Source organism: Condylostylus longicornis, unplaced genomic scaffold, assembly GCF_029603195.1.
Source record: "Condylostylus longicornis isolate FDR11 unplaced genomic scaffold, ASM2960319v2 ptg000039l, whole genome shotgun sequence".
Classification (NCBI taxonomy): domain Eukaryota; kingdom Metazoa; phylum Arthropoda; class Insecta; order Diptera; family Dolichopodidae; genus Condylostylus; species Condylostylus longicornis.
In genome coordinates, this window is record NW_026578008.1 from 768,815 (window position 1) to 787,293 (window position 18,479).

The 18,479-nt window shown below is 22.5% G+C and overlaps 1 protein-coding gene across 3 annotated transcripts in view; it reads left to right on the top strand.

The window, feature by feature from the left end:
* Positions 1 to 18,479, top strand: part of LOC129609430 (CD63 antigen) — a 28,341-nt gene that overhangs the window by 8,976 nt on the left and 886 nt on the right. Inside the window, exons 1-4 of one of the 3 annotated variants that reach the window (XM_055521334.1) lie at positions 5,092 to 5,226; positions 7,864 to 8,072; positions 16,395 to 16,760; positions 17,455 to 17,703. In XM_055521334.1, the coding sequence (XP_055377309.1) occupies positions 8,004 to 8,072; positions 16,395 to 16,760; positions 17,455 to 17,703 (684 nt within the window). In that variant the 5' untranslated portion in view covers positions 5,092 to 5,226; positions 7,864 to 8,003. Of the gene's footprint in view, positions 1 to 5,091; positions 5,227 to 7,863; positions 8,073 to 16,394; positions 16,761 to 17,454; positions 17,704 to 18,479 lie in introns of those variants that run through there. The other 2 variants (XM_055521335.1, XM_055521336.1) reach the window with 2 other exon arrangements.

The following is an 18,479-nucleotide window of genomic DNA, read 5'->3' on the forward strand; positions in this document are numbered from 1 at the left end:
CGTTTATTAAACTAAAAACTTACAAAACTTAGTTACAAATTCACAAGAACAACGTCTAGTTCGGAAAAAATTGGAAACCTTGTATAAATTTTTAAAAATAATTTCAATTTTATTTTTAAATGTGAAAATTAAAAAATTGAAAATTCAACAAAACAATTTAAAAATATTAAAATAGATAACAAAACGAAATGATAAAAAATATTTACATTTCAAATTTAAATGTTGCTCGTTGCCAAAAGAAAAAAACTTAAATCTAAAATTTTGCTTCATTAATAAATAAAAAGTTGGTTGATTTTATAAATTATGACGGCTAAAGATTTACTGAATGGAAAAAAATAAACAAAATTTCGATAAAATGTTGCGTTAGTCATTATACAACCTTTTTTTAACATTGAATTTTAAAGCTTGCAAATATGAAATGAAAATTAATACCGTGGCATTTGTTATAATAGCATATCACTTTTAAAATATGCTCTAATAAGTTTTTCGAAAATTGAAATACATAGTTATTTAATTAGATTTAATTTTCTGTTTCACTGACCAAAACTGACAACCATCATAATAGTTAAATTGTATGTGCGAATCTTTGTAACCTAAAGGGCTATTTTTGTTGGCTGAATTTTTTGAAAAACTTAATAAACATATATTTTGTTCCAATTAAAAATTCTACGGTTGAACTGATTTTCATATTTTTATGTTTGAAATGATTTCCTTCCCCCTCACTTAAAGATCTTATTGAATTGAATTCTTAACTAAATTAAGTTAAAAGTTTAAACTAAAATCTCATCTACCTTAATTCAAATTCAAATTGAACTATATGTATACAAATTGGCTTATCCAATTGTATTAGGATTTCTGTAGAGTCAAATTGAAGTTATTGGCCTAGCCTTTAGTGTTTGGCCATAACTTTTGATAAAAAAAATAAATAAGTTTTCAAATTATTGTACGCATTTTGGAATTACTTTCGAATTATAGGAAAATGAAGACTTATTAAATTTGACTTAGATATGTTAGGTATATTTAAGTTTTTTTTACATATTTTTATTATCCATTTATTGAGGTCTAAATTAAATTACCCCAAAGAGTTCTTAACTTATTTTAAATTTAAATTCTTACCACTTCTGAAATTTTGGAACGGTTATTCAATTACGAGTATATTGTGTGAAAATCAAAATTTGATTCAAATTTAAATTTAAAATAAGTTAAGAACTCTTTGGGGTAATTGATTTTAGATCTCGATAAATGGATACGAGCGACCTTATTTCGAAATATTTTGTATTTTTTTTTTTTTTGTTCTTTTTTAACTCTTATATCTCCAATCACAAATCACTTTTAATAATCTCTGCCTGTATGCCTTGGTAACAACATTAAATTAATTCATTACTCCGACATATTTGGAAGGTCGCATAATTATTTTGGGAACAATATTCAAATAAGATACATGGCTAAGTATATAGATTTTACCAATTTAATTTACAGTATAACAATAGTCATGTATCCTACTACATATTTATGATTACGCATACATATACAAAGAATAAATTTATAATATTTTAATTAATGTTCAAAAGCACGTAATTGTATTTTTTTCGGACAAATTAAAATTATAAATAATTATTAATTTCATTATTACTATATTATAACAGGATTACAATAGTATAAAAGAAGCCATTGAAAATAAACTTAATCTAATTATAATTTTTTTTTGTTTATTTTTTCAATAAATAAAAGGACATTCAATTTTCATAATATTTTCATGTTAATTTCTCACAATAATGTTAAAGCAAATCGATAATTCAAATTAATCTTAAATGAAAACTTAAAGAAAAAAATAAGGAAAATTTCCATTTGATTATTAAAAAAAATGCCTTAAAAAAATATTTTAAATATTTTATTTTTTTTCACGCTATTTTACTTTATATGTATTATTGTATAAGAATATTGTTCTTTTTCGAATATAGGAGTCGCACGTGCATAATTGTAAAATATATGTAGGTGTTTATTATGATTTCTAAAGGAAATATTTTCTGACACATAAAATATTTAGTTTTTTGACATTTATATACATACAAACTTCTTAGCACATACTAATATATACGCTAACATTAAATTGTAAATATCAAAACAAAATTCAAAATAATTTATCTTATTAACAATTAAAAAAAATTATTGTTAAACAGAAGAAATTGGTGGTCTACACCCTAAAAAAAATTTTTCAAAAATAAAAATTTGTTTTCAAAATTCTACTATGACATTTGAAAAATTAGTCATGATGTCTATGACATTCAACAAATTTATTATAGTTTAAGATGACATTCATTTTTTTGTCTCACTGTTAATCCATATGTAAGGGTGACTTAAAATTCAAAACAATTCTGGTAAAGTAATAAGGTTAACTTTTTATAAAGTATTTTCCATTGGAATCTAAAATTAGTTACTATTCGGCCCTCTTCTTGATTTGAAATTAGTTAAAAAAAAATGGATTAAGCTCTTTTGATTGAAGCTCTTTTGACCCTGATTTTACCTTAATTTTTGAATAACAAGGGAAAAATATGTGATTATTTATTAAAACAAACTAAGAGACAATAAATTAGTTCCACCAAGCATAATATAACAAAAACAAATAATTGGGTAATGTCACGGATCCGACATTTATTTTAAAAATAAAGGTGTAAATAAGCCATATGTTAGAATAAATATGCACAATTACACTTTTATTTAAAACAATGCAGTAAGAAATTAATTGATATAGTGTTAACGAGTATTCTCTTTTATACTCTACAAAATTATTATCTCAAATCATATTTGGAGTTTTTTGGAAATATATTATTTTCTCTTGATTTTATTTACATACTCTCATTATTATTAAATATTTTTCTCTTTTTTTATTATTCTTAATTTTGAACTATATTTTTTAAACATTAACAGTTTCCTTATTAAATAAAATGTGCTTTTTTTAAAATATTGATTCGTTATTAACTTAATTTTTTTTTATAATCAATAATTTCATTAATAATGAGAAATATTAAGTTTAATTAAAGGTTTTAATTAATTAAATTTCTCAAACCTTGTTCTTTAATATTATGTATACTCGTATATGCGTGTAGGTATTCGAATTATTATGCTGGTGTGGTGAAATTTTGAAATTTAATTAATCAATTTAAAAATAATTATAATACAATTTTAAAAATTTGTTAGATGAACTTAAATACAAATTTATAAATTTTTGAATAAATTTTTTCTAACACAAATACGAGTACAGAGCTAATTCATTAATTTCGAATATTTACATATACTTAAAATTTCTTGTAAATAAGGAAAGCATTTTTCAAAAGTCAATCAATTTTAATTTATAGAAACGGCTGAAAAATTTATACTCAAATAAGTTGAATGTTAATGTTATGATTAAAATTCATTCTAGATAATTTATAAAATTAAGTTTTTTAACATTATAAAACACTTGGTGTGAGACCTGATTTAACGTTATAGAAAAAACCCACCACGTATCTAAAATTTTCCATGCATACGATTGTATGAAAAACAATGAAGATATTGCACATTTTTTTTTTAATTATATTTAATTAATTATTTTAAACAAAAAGCTTTTTTAATTTATCAACTAAAATAATAAAATTTTAGCTTTTTATCTTAGTTTATAATCAAACAAAATATATGTAATTTTTATAATTTCCTATACAGAAACACACAACTATATGTTTTGTTTTCATATTACAAAAATGTTCTTAGGTATTTCATCAAAAAATGTAATAAGTTTTTATAGAAAAAACTTTTAGAGAAATAAAAAATAAAAGAAAAATTCTATAGGTTAGAAAATTTCACCAAAATAGAATGAACACCCTATATGCAAATTTTATTTGCCAGTTTGACTTATTCAGCAAAAAAAGTGTAATTTTACTTTTTACCTCAGTGTAGATTCCAGTTTGTTGAAATATACATAGATTCGTGTTTGGTTTTCTTACCTCAGAGCGCTAAGGGCTAAAAATTCGTCTTCCATTTTGAAATCGGTGTTGCCTCAGATCAGCCTGCTAATAGATTATCGAAAAATTTTTTTTAAATTTAAGCTCTCAGATTACAAAATTTTTTCATCTAATCAGAGCTCGGTCACATAATTCCGATTCTAATGAGATTTAGCGTTTGAACTAAAAAACGAAATAAATTAACAGCCTAATCGTGTATCTTCCATTTTTAATCACTTTTTATTCACTTTCAAATCAAAATTTTCCGTTTTTCTAATGGATATTTCATTTTTCCAATAAGTTTACTCATTTTTTCAGTTGGATTATTGCATTCAATGAGTTTCTCAAATTATCAACTGAACGTCTTACTTTCAAAAACAAAATGAATAAATTTTATATACATTTTAGAAAAAAAAAAACGAGATACGCAAATACCGAATAATATTCTTCACACTCCAAAATTACATTATACAGAGATAATATAATAGTTACTCACTTTCTTCTCACTTGTCGAGTAAACAAGCGTGATAGATGATCAGGCTTTTAGGGTTAAAATCAGATTTTAATTTAAGGTATAGACGCCACTAAAGCTTTGTACTGTTTATGTAGATATACCTTTTATCTATAACTTTAACGGTATATATATATATATATATATACTATATAACAAGTGTGTTATCTTATGTTATTCGTAACAGATGGAGCTTTATTTTATACTCGTGATTCACAATTATCAGGTTTTTTTGTGTAAAAAAAACAAATATTACGCTCGTAAATATAACATTCATTTTACAGAATAAAGATAAACTAAGTAAAATTCAATATGTACTTATATGTATGTATAACACTTGCATAATTAAGTTATCAGTAAAAAAAAAAACAAGCAAAAATATAGGCAAAAATTCATGAAAATTGAACAGTCTGCCAATCATTATTGCCTCTTTATCGTCGAAAAAGCGATATTTATTTTTTTTACTATTCTCTAAAAATTTATTGATAAAAATTGGAAAAAGAAAAGAATATTATTGAGTTGTAAATTTTTGAATTAGTTTCTATACAGTTAATTTTTATATCGCAGTATCGATGACAATTAAAGTTCAAGTATGCAAAAGTACTAATTTCGCAAAAAAAATTAATTTTAATAATTTAAAAAAAATTAATACGCACTTAAAAATATAGAGTGAGTAGTGATAAGTGTAAAATATTTAAACAAATCAGAATTATTATTAAAAAATAATAAAATCTTATTGTAAGTTTTTCTTTTATTATATAAACATTGTGAATTTTTTATTCAAAATAGATTTAATGTGTTTTTAGAACTCTTTTTGTTGTTCTTGTTTGCAAATTCATTTCAATATAATTAGAAAAATGTGAATAATAAAAATTAAAATACAAAATAATAAATTTAACTTGAAATTTATAACATGACGTTGATGGGAATTTAAAAAACGGGAAAAAAAATCTGTAATTTTTCGCATTTTTGAGCGAAAAAGAAAATAATTTTTGACGTAAATAGCAAGATCTGTTATACCGAATTGATATATGTAGGTAGGGAGAATAACAAATACATATACTATGTTTGTTATACTTGATAAATGAGAAGAAATAAATTAAATAATGAAAAAATAATATCGAAATATTCAAATTATAAAATTAAAATATAATAAATAGGGAAATTTCATTTGATTGAATAAACCGGAGTAGAGTAAATATAGAAAGCAAATTAAGATTAGAATTTTGTAGTATTAGAATTTTGTAATATTGAAGTTTTTGTTGGCTTGCTTATTAATATAGACTTTTCAAAAATAAACCAGCTGAAACACAACATTCGGAACGAGATTGTTGCTATTCATGTAATAGTGTGTCAACGAGTCTCTGAAAATTTTGAATTTCGTATCACAGGCTGTCATACGAAGGTGCTCGTGGTAAACATAATTTTTCACATATACTCAATTGTATAATGATACAATTGAAAATTTTTTGATAAAAATAGTGAAAAATTAAAAAATCTAAATTTTTGGCATGTTTCATCGTAAAACAACATTTAGGCGCGACTTAAATAAAAAATTGATATTGCATATATGAAGGCGCGTCTCTCAAATTAAATTAAGTAGGATTTATATTATATCATAATTATAATTTCTTCTGAAGTAACAATCAATTCATTATCGTTTATATATTAAAATTAGATTAGATAAAAATAAAAATTAATTACTTTACTAATGTTTATTTTGCAATTGTGATGTGACGCCAAACTATTATACAAAAACTATTATACAAAAATTACAGATTTATGTTTTTTAATTTGTTTTCATAATAATTAAAATATTCAAATAAAGGAGGAAGACAAATATTTTTTATGTTATCATTTAATAATCTTAAAAGTAAATTAGTCATAATCTAATCAATAAGATTGTATCAAGTGCGTTTTGTATATTTTACCGAAAACAGAAAAAAACAAGTGCTCATTAGTTTGTTTGGACGCTTTGTTTTTCAACGTGTCAGAAAGAACTTTTCTTGTAATTGTTGCAGATTTTATGAAATTTTAAGGCAATAAAGACTTCCATATAAAGTTTATAAATTTTGTGAATGTAGCAAACAAACTACTCGTTTATTTTAACGCCTCGCATATACATACATACATATGTACTTTTTTTCGATTAAAATAATTACGACTTTATTATTTTTTGTTGCTATTTCACATATTATTTTTAAAAAATTGATTACACTAAAAAATTAAAATTGAGGTAGAATTTTAAAAAAATTTCAATTTGACCTTTTTAATAATATTATATTAAAAATATTTAATCAATTTATTTTATTAATTTTACGATAACAATATGGAGATAATATATTATCAAGTAATCGATAAATCAATCGTCTCTATATTATGAAAAATGACTAACAAAAACTTATCGAAAAAAAAAATATTATAAAAAATAATCTCAATTATTATAAGGAAAAAATTTTTTATAATTAATTTTATTTTATTTAACCCTTTATTTTCAAGAAACAAAAAACTAATATCGTAACTTGACAAATTAGAAATTAAATACTTGAGTGATAGTAAGGCGGAATGCATCGAATCTCGATTATACATCAAAATAAAAATTAAATTTAATTCAAACCCTAATAAAAAATAAATACATTCAATTTCATTCAAATTTTGCTTAGAATTTATTGAATTTCAAATTGATGATATTAAAACACAATTCAGCTTATGACTTGTATTTGCTGAATTGTATAACATTCAGTTAGCATAATTATTATTTCACAATTACTTTATAATTCTGTATAAAATTGATATGAACAGCAACGAATCAAACATGAAATGTCAAAAATAAAAACGCGAAAAATGAAGCAGCAAAAAAATTGCCCTATGGCGTTCATTGTAATTGCATAAACCTCATTTTTTCCTTTCATTATAATTTTTGATTTTTTGAATTTTTCGATAAATTTATGCTATTTTGATTTTTGCCTGTGGTTTAATAACCCTGATTCTTTTATGATTTTCAAAGTAGTTTTTTTTTTATGTTGATGAATTTATTACAAATGATTAAAATTAAAGCTAAATATCTAAAATTATAAATTATCTTATCAATTCGGTATATGTGTGTGTATGTTGGTAGTAATCTGTTAAAAACAATGAAATTTAAAAAACAACAAAATCCTGATAACACAATAGAAGAAACAAAAAAGAATCAATACCTAAAACTGAATAATTCGAATAATTTAGTTATAAAATACACCTGACAAAAGTAAAATCATTTGTTGTTTTTTTTTTTCTATCATAAAATTTTACTTTAGTAACTTTCTATTTAATTAAATTTATTTTTATATTATTTATTTTATTTTTATTTTATTTTATTTTTTAATATCGGAACAGATTAAAAATTCGGATTTATAATTTGAAATTATTATTTTTTTTTTTATTTAAATTAAAATTTAAAATTCGTATAAGAATAAATTAAATTTTTTCTTAATATTGTAAATTAATAAAAAAAAAAAAAATTATAAAATAAAAAGATGGCGCTTTTAACAGGAGGAGCGAATTTCATACGTTATTTACTGTTTGCATTCAATTTATGTTTTGTGGTAAGTATTAAAAATATTTTATAACATTTTTAAGTGTAAACATTATTTTGTAAATATTTAAAATTTAAGGTACCCAAATAGGGTGTCTACCGAAATGCGAATCTAGAACCAGCTTGATTTATTTAGCAATGCAATTTTTTGTTGCTGAATGAATCACCCTAACATTAGATTTGCATTTGGGTGTTTATGTATAGCGCGGGTATAATTGTGCTCTAATAGAACTAACAAGGATTTTAATTTAATTTTAAATTAAAATCACATAATTTTAACACATTAAAATTATTAAACGGTGAAATTTGAGAATTTGTAGTATTAGGATAATTTTTTTTTTAATTTTTCTTATTTTAATAGTCTGACATCGATATTACAGAAATACAATCCATAACTTCAAAAGTGCTGTAAAATTGTAATAATATACGTTATAACTTATAAGCTGAATTGTATATTATTATCGTATTATTGCAATTTTGAAGTTTGGGTGTATCACTACGTAATTCGGCAATTAGAAGTTGTGATCTTATAATATCTTATAATTTTATAATAATTTCAGATTATATGTAAAATGTACATACACATAACATTAAGAAGTTTTTTCAGATAACCTAATTTATTATTACTATATACTTAATAAACTAACATTTAACAAAATTTTATAACCTAAAAAAAAATTGCATCGTAACAGTCGTTGTCAAACAATCGATATATACTGAATATTCAATTGTTGTCAAAAATATCGACATGTACTTTAATACATAGCTCTAACATCAATCTAATTTATTCAGCAGTATACAATTTGAAGTGCTGAATAAATAACTGGAATAAAATAATAATGTTAAATAACAATATCGAGCTAAAAATATGTTTCTTGATTCAAAATCGAAACTTCATTAATATAACATTTCTGTATTTTGAATATGTGCGACGATAACTGTTATATTATATTTACGAATGAGTGATAATCAATATTTTTAAAATAATTTTTTATTCTGCTGAGTAACAAAAATAAATTTTAATTTCTCATATATAAGCTAATTTAGATTTTAATCAAATTAACGACGTCATTTCACTTATCAGTTCTGTTATCGGAATACTTTTTTTTCCTTTGTCTTAATTTGTTGACATTTGTATGGTTTTTATAATAATAATTCTTTTTACAATATTTTCACTTTTAAATTTTCATTTTTTTTGCTCTTTCTCGAAGACATTTTCGTTTTTCCGAATTCATCTCAATCCTAGCTATAACAAATTTTGAGCTGGGAAAAATTTTTATTTAAGAGCATATAAAACTTAACTATAGTATAACACTATCTATATGTGTATAAAATTCCCAACTATCTACATCAATCTATATAAAATTATAGAGCTTTTATACATATTCGCTCCTGCAAAAGGAAAGCATCACCTTAGCGTCCTATGATAACAACGAATAATGCTGCATTTTCGGTTGATTTACAACAAAATCGGAAAAACTTTAAATTTATGTAAATAAAGTCATTCCTTTAATTGGCTTATCAGAATAATTATATTAAAAAATATTGCATTTTTTGTAATTTTTAAGTAAGTATATATACATATTATGACTGTGATCGCTTAACAAATTCAAATCTTTTAATAATTTGTGAAATAAATTCCACTATAGAGAGCAATATTTACAGTATATTTTTATGAAATCATTAAAATAATAATTGATGGATCCATAAATACTTTTCAGAATTTATAAAAGTGTTATCTAATGGTTTTATAAACAAATCAAATATTTACATATATACATACATACGCATACGTATGGAAATTATTAATAAATAAATATAAATTTGTGAATTTTGAAGCTATACAAAAGCTCTTAATTAATTGCTAGAGCGTAATCTTCTTGCGATTTTATGATTTCATACTTTTTCCAATTGTAAATTAAAAAAAAATCGGAAAATTTTTAATGTGTGGTATATATGTATGTATGCAAATATGTTTCTGTATACACTATAAAAAATTTTTATTATATTTAATAAATTTTCGTTGCTAATCAAACTGAAAAATTTAAAATTACACACCTAAAACAATAAAAATTTTCGAACCGTTTTTCCATATAAAAAAAGAAAAATAGGTGAGCCGTTACGACTATGTGTCTATGATTCACTCAAATATTGGATGCGTTCCTTTTACAAAAAATAACACTCCAATCTACTCCCGTGTATTTGGAAATGTTTTTGTATAAATACAAATAATGGATGAATGAAAACCGGAGTATAACAGTTATATGAATATGAAATATTATACAGTTATACGAATAAAAAATATTAGCGTAAATATTCGTTTACATTGTAATTATACTCCATTGTAAGGCTATATTGTTATTCAACCAGAGTATTATTTGTTTAGAGAGTTATATGGCCTATAATTAGTTGTTTTTTTACCAGCACATCTCTGTAAGTAAATATTTATTTCTTTGTTATTTATGCTAATTCGGAAAAAAATTCGGAATAATATTTTTAGTTCGGGAAAAAATCCGAAAAATTATTTTTTTTATTATAAAAATAAAAATAAATTTTCCGAATCGATTTCAATGACTTTCAATTGAATTAAAAATGCCAGATCTAAAGTTAAATTAAAAAAAAAATTAAAAATTATTCAAGTTTTATGTTATACATAGCGTAAAAAGCAACATTGTTTGTTATTCAAGCATTAAATTACGATTCAGTATAACAGTTTCTTAAATGACTTGCAAATTCCGAATTGTATTTTTGAAAAATTAAAATAATTCTGAACCCACAACCAAAAACTTTTCCATATAATTTAAATTAGTTACAAAATATTTTAAATTGTTGTACTCAATTTCAAGTATAATTTATAATAAGAAAATCCTTAAATCTTTTATATTTTTTAAACATATTTTAATTCATTTTCTAGCATAGGACAATATACGTTACACACCTACATTTATACATACATAAATAGATTAAATTGCAAATTAAAAAATAATTTTAATATTTTCCATTTTTTTTTTAATTTATAATTATTTTTAAATTTAATTTATGTATATTATAAAACAAACAAACAAAAAAGACATGCATTGCATATGAATTAAAAAAAAAAAACAAAGTACAGTATGTAATAAATGTGCTATTATCAATACAATTTCGTTCTCTTTATAGGTTTTCTAAATAGACCATTTTTACTCTCAAGTATCAACAACATAATAATATTAATGTGTCTTTATTCTATTAATTAAGTCATTATTATATCTCTGACATGGTTTAACAGAGAAATAGTTAATTCGTATACGTATAATACTTAATACTAAATGAATTCAAAGTTTATAAAGCTTCTGCGCCATATGGTTAACGTTATAATCATATTGAATTCATTTATGTATATTTTTTAAGTAATATTTGTATATATATATAAATTGTGTATATAAGTATATTCAAACCGTATAATAGATCGTATTTTAATAGATGAATTTAAGCAGATGATATCATTAAATTGCATATGTAGTTTTTTTTATATACATACATATACTTAGAGATAGAAAATATTTCAAAAATCATAAAAGCAATAAAGTGGAAAAAAATTTTAAACAATGTTGTAAAAATTGGAAAATATTTTCTGGTTATTCAATTGATTTCAATTTATAAAATATTTTATTTTACGTTAAGTGAATAAATTTATAAGCATATAAAATGATTCCAAATAAATCTCAAATAAATATATTTTGACACTACAATCAAATTATTTGTAAATTTATAATACTTATATGTATGTAATGATCAAATTTTCCAAAATATTCGAATAAAATTCAATTATATTCTCGGGCTTATTGTATAATAATCTCAATAGGTTTGAAAAAAAAAATTTATTTCATTTTATTTATTAATTTTATTAAAAAATTATAAATTCTTGTAAATTCAAAAATGAGTCAAAAAGTTTATGTCTATACCCGATTGCCAATGTCAAAAAGAATTGTAAAATTATATAAAGGTTAAAAAGAGATAATATTGAAAATTTGAGTGAATAATTAGCAAAAAATAATAACTTTTAACTAAATCTCTCAACTGCAAAAAAATACTGGAAAGTGCTTTCTCTTACAAAAATTTTCAGAACAATAGGCCATAAATAAGTTTTCATAATCATAAATAAGTTTTGCAAATCTAATAAACTTATGTATTATTATTTTAAATGAAATTTGTATGAGTAGCGAAATTAAATCACATGAAATTTTTCATTTTATAAAATAATTGAAAATATATTGCATATTCATCACTTTATATTGTGTTGTAGTATAACTTTTCGCAGCTATTGTGTTGCAGTATTACGATATGCAATTATTCTTGTGCAGTATTGCATTATAATCAAAAGTTTTAATTATTATTATAAAATTTTTGTTGTTTGCAAAGAATCAGACATATGTATACATGTATAACATGGAAAACTATAGAGACAACAAAAAAAAAAAACAAAAAGTCAATAAATGTTTATAAATATAATATAGGCTTTCACAAACATTACACATAAATACAAATATTTTATATAAAAATTTATTGTTATATAAAATATTTGTAAAAATTTTTATTTAGAGAGAGACTCAACAGTTTTTCATTATTTGTCACTCATTTATATTTGAGCAATTTTTTGAGCAATTCTCATTTATATTTGAGCAATTCTCTCAATAAATGAGAGAATTATCTTAAAATTATTAAATTCGAATAACATGACAATCTTTTTTAAAAATTTTTCGCAAAAAACACAAGTAAACAATTTATTAATAATTTTGTAACACCTTGTATATATTCGTTACTTTTATTTAATTATATAAGCAAAAAAAAAAAAACAATAATAACAATAACAATAATTACTGTTGATAAAAATAAAAGTGAGCAAAACGTTAGTCATTTGGAGACTTTTTTAATTTTTTTTCTATTTTTTTGTTGTTTTCTTTTTTTTTTACAAAAAAGATAAAGAAATTAAAATTAGTTTTGACTAGAAATTTGTTAAATGAACGTTTATTAGGACAAAAAAAATATTGTTATTCCTATAATTTTTTTTTTTTTTGCAATTGTTTTTAATTTAACAATAATTTAATATTATTTTATTGTATTTTTTTTTTGTTTCTATACACACACAATTTTATTACATTAATATTTACTTTTAAGAATTTATTTTTAATAACGAGAATGCAATCTGTTATACAAATAAAAAAAATAATGTTAATAGCTTCATTAGCATAAAAATAAAGAAAAATTTTTTAATATTTAAATATTTTAATAATACAGAAAAGTGTTTATACTTTAAGAATATTGTGGAAGAACAAAACAAAAAAACAATTCTTCAATCATAAAATCAATAATAACTTTTAAGAAATTTTTATTATTTGTAAACATAAAAAAAAAATAAAAAAAATGTTTATAAACAAAAAAAAAATGAAAGCAAAAAAACGCCCACGATCATAAAATTAAATTGATCAATGATCAGTTGAATCTCAAATATGTTATCTACATATGTAGAGTATAAGTTATATAATAGTTAATTATATAACAGTAAAATGTGTGTATTAAAATTTTAAAGTGTTACCAATTCGAATGAATAATATTAAAATGTAAATAGAGTAAATCACCTAATTTTTTTTTTTTAGTTAAATCACCTTTATTGCCTAAGTTTACAAATTCTTATAGAAATAATTCTAAGGAATAAAATTTTAACTGTTACCTTAACTGTTACCTATAACTACATAAATATCAAGACAGTTTATAAATTTTTAACAATTTTATTTACTACCGTTTAAAATAAATTTAATTACAAAATTTTAAAATATTTCATTATATGACAAGTGATACCGCGTGCATATCTGTATAAAATAAAATTTTACAGAATTTAAAAAAAAAAAAACATATTATTAGTTGCAACTTTTAGATTTTTTTTTTTTAATTAAAAACTATATTTTATTTTTTGAAATTGTCGAACTTATATAATGTACGTCACATCAAAATTTATTCAAAAATCAAACTTAATTTACGATATTTAAATTCGATTCATTAGTTAGATATCGTAAAGAAATTGTAAGTAATGGCATTTGTAATATTTGACTAACGTATAACGTTTTGTAGTAGAAGAATCAAATCATTATTTTTAATAAATTTTGCAATAACAAAATACAGTAAAACCCCAGACAAGAAACTATCATTTAAGAGCACAATTCCTTTTACTTCTTTGAATATCTGTTTGCTTTTCATATTTATAATACGCGTTTACAAAAAATTTCTGTTTTGGCGTGTTTTTATATTACTTGCTTCTTACTTGCCCAATTTGCCAGAAAGAAGGTTTCCAATATTTCAATAATAAAAAAAATAAATGTTTCCCTTCATTTAGAAAAGTTCTTTAACTTGAAATGAAACAAAATTTTTACATTTTTTAAATTGTAAATTTTTCAAAGATCCGCAACTTTCGATTTGCAATAACATTTTATTATCATATATAGTTCAGTAATTATTTCGTATAAGCTGAATTGAGTTTTAATACCATATATCAGAGAGAAAGTAATCCAATTTACATTTACGATATTTTGCTGTTCAAAATATGAAAATTAAATATTACAGTTTTTTTTTTTTGTATAATTTCAAACTGTTCTAAAATAAAAAAAAATCTGATGTGGTCAGCACATAACCGACCGCATTGTGTATTGTCTAGTTAAATGAAAGTGTTACAGAATATTATAAAAATGTCTGTTAAATACTTCTTTCCAATTTTTAGGACATTAGTAAGCTTATAGTTAACATACTTAGAAAAATGTAAATTTGGCTCTTAGTAGAGTTTCGCTTTGTGCTACCCGAATTCCCTGAAATGCTCGCTAGTTAGTTTCGGTAACAACCAGAACTCAAATATCAAATTTCAAGAAATTCCATCAATTTGTTCTGTGGATATGGTGAAAAATGTAAAATCGGCCCGCAAGTCAGTTCTCGAGCCCTGATCTTTCCAAAAAAGTTATATGTTCATTGCTTTAATATGAGGAATTCATATATTAAATTTCAATGAAATCGGTTGATTATTTCTCTTTATATACACAAAAATGTATATTTGGCCCGTAGTAAACGCCCAGTTGCTGATGCCTGATTTCTTCCAAAAGTTAGGAGTTTTTGCGTATGATCGAGCAAAGCTTATATATGAAATTTCAAGTAAATTGGTTGAATACTTTCTTCAAAATGGTGAAAAATGCAAAATCGGCCCGCAAATCCGTTTTCGAGCCCTGATCTTTCCAAAAAATTTATATGTTCATTGTTTTAATACGAGGAGTTCATATATTAAATTTCAATGAAATCGGTTGATTATTTCTCTTTATACTCGTATACACAAAAATGTATATTTGGCCCGTAGTAAACGCCCAGTTGCTGATGCCTGATTTCTTCCAAAAGTTAGGAATTTTTGCGTATGATCGAGCTGAGCTTATATATAAAATTTCAAGTAAATCGGTTGAATATTTTCTTCAAAATGTTCAAAAATGTAAAACAGGCCCGCTAAAAAGTGCAGTTCCCGAGGCCTGATATATACCAAAAGTTGAACGATCCGTGCCATGGTGGAAACAAACTTACATATAAAATTTCATCAAAATCGGTTCAGCCGAACTTGAGATACACGCGTGCACACACAGACCGACAGACGGACAGACCGACAGACCGACAGACCGACAGACCGACAGGTTGCTAAAAATAGTTTATTTACACTTCCCTACTATGGAGAAGTACGTTCCCACCGAAAACTCGATATGCAAAATTTGTTGCCATCACATAACCTACCTATTGTTTACACAATACGGTCGGTAAAAATATGTTCCCGTACTGTGATAAATTTTATGGCGACATTACGACAAAACTAATATAAGAGCGCAGGGATATTTTTTTTTTCTATGAACAAATACAAATTTACGATATTATATAGTTGACAATATTAATCATTTATATTCAAACTAACATAATAGATTGCTATTGATTAAATCAAATTTATTAAATTATTAATAAATTGTTATTTTATTTTTTTTCATGAAATTAATTATTTTTATTAGAATTTATATTTTTTTTAAATAACTTAAGAAAAACAATTGTTTTAATTTAATATTTACATTATTACTCGTTTTATTTCAATAAATTGATCAATATTTTTTATAACAATATACATACGTACATATAAATATTGTTTTATTTATTAAAATATTGGAGCACAAAATAAATGCAAATCATTTTTATAATATTTATTTAAAAAAAATAAAAAATTAAATAAAAAAAATTAGTGATTAAATTACATTATATAAATATTTGTTTTTTTTTCAATTTATTTTAGATAACTGGAATAATTATAATATCAGTTGCAGCTACAGTACAAGGTGTTTACTGGGAATATGATTCATTTTTAATTGGAAAATTCTTTTCGATACCAACATTTTTAATTGTTATCGGTGTATTTATATTTATAATTGCATTCTTTGGTTGTTGTGGAGCATATAAAGAAAATTATTGCATGATATTAATATTTTCAATATTATTATCATTAATATTTATATTTGAATTATCAGCTGGTATAGCAGGTTATGTATTGAGAAGCGAAGCCCATAAATTGATTGATACAGAATTACAAAATACTATGGTTAAATATAGTAATTCATCATATCCAAAAATACAATATATATGGGATTCAGTACAAACATCAGTAAGTTTTTATTTTTTTTTTTTTATTATTGATACTACTAAAATTATAATATATAATTGGAATAGTATTATATTGTATTAAAATAAAATATATGTATGTAGTAAATTCCATAATGCTGGTAATACGCAAATTTCATTTTTATCAAAAATAGTAATTACAACTCCTTTTATATGAATACATACATAAAATTACTAACAAAAAATAGCTCAAATTTTTATAATATAATTCAATTTATGTGTATATAAAAATTACCCCAGATTTTCATTAACAAAAAAAAAATATAATTCAGAAAATTAAACAATATGATACCAAGAACGAGCTATGAAACGTAATATTATTATGCTTTTCAAGAAGCAAAGTCTACGAACAAATTCTTTATTTTAATTTACATAACACTAATAATTGTAATCTAAAAATTTAATTAACACATTATTATTTTACAAAATATTAAATGTTGTTTACTTAGATTTTATTATAACAAATTTTTTTTATGTAAAGTTGGTCAATCAAATTTACAATAGTCCCAATGTTGTCTTCCGACATTAATCTCGAAATATTATTAATGAGCTTCTTTAAATTAGTAGGCCGTAAATAATTTACATTAATGTACATATATATTTATTTACATTTAATAATTCTTAAAAATTTCAAAAAATAAATAATATTAATAATTTTAATTTTATAAAAATTTTAGTTTGAATGCTGTGGTTCAGAATCATATAAAGATTGGGGTAGAGTTTTCGAAAATAATAAAGAAAAATTAGATTTACCAATGTCATGCTGTGACATACCAAATGGTGTTATTGGAAATTATTCATGTAATGGTGCAAAAATAAATAATAAACATTTACATGGTGCAGGATGTTTAAATAAATTCGCTGATTTTATTGAATCACATGCTGTTAGTCTAGGAGCAACTGGAATTATATTTGCAATAATTCAGGTAAAACTACTTTAAATTTTTTAAACCTAATTTTATTTTTAATTAAATTAAACATGTGATGTGCGATAACTATTGACAATAAAATTCACTTTTAATTTTAGTACATATTAACATTAATTCAATTGCCGTGGCACAAATTTTTTTTTAACCCATTAATATGTATAGTTACATACATATAAAATTTATATGATAAGAAAATAATCCGCTAACATTTATCAATTGTTTAACATGATAAGACTGTAAAAATATTACATTTAATTCAATTTAAAATCGTTGTAGTTGTTTGCCGAAACCCTTGTGTATCTACGACTTATTTATTTTATTGATGGACAAATACAAAAATTTTTCTTATATATGTAAATACATAAACGAATCTTGTATAACTTTTTTACCCTTTTATATTTAAATATTAAGAGCTAATAACAATAATTTAAATTTAAAAAAAGATAGCAGATATTTGTTAGACATGGCAAAACCTAGGTGAAAAATGTAATTAAGATTTTTAAAGAAAATTTTTTTATTATTCATTGTTTTTTTTTCAAACTTCCAGACTTCGCAAATTGAAAAATTCGTGATGAATATACAACTATACAAATAAAGAAATTATTAAAATAATTAAAATATATACGATGAACAGGATCTTATTACCACAGTTCTAACCAAATGGTTTAATTCAAATTTCTAAACTAAACTAAGCCTGCATTAGATTAACTAAAATATATTCTATAAAGTTTTCTCTTTTTAAACTAAAGTAATCTCTTTTTAATGCAATTTTG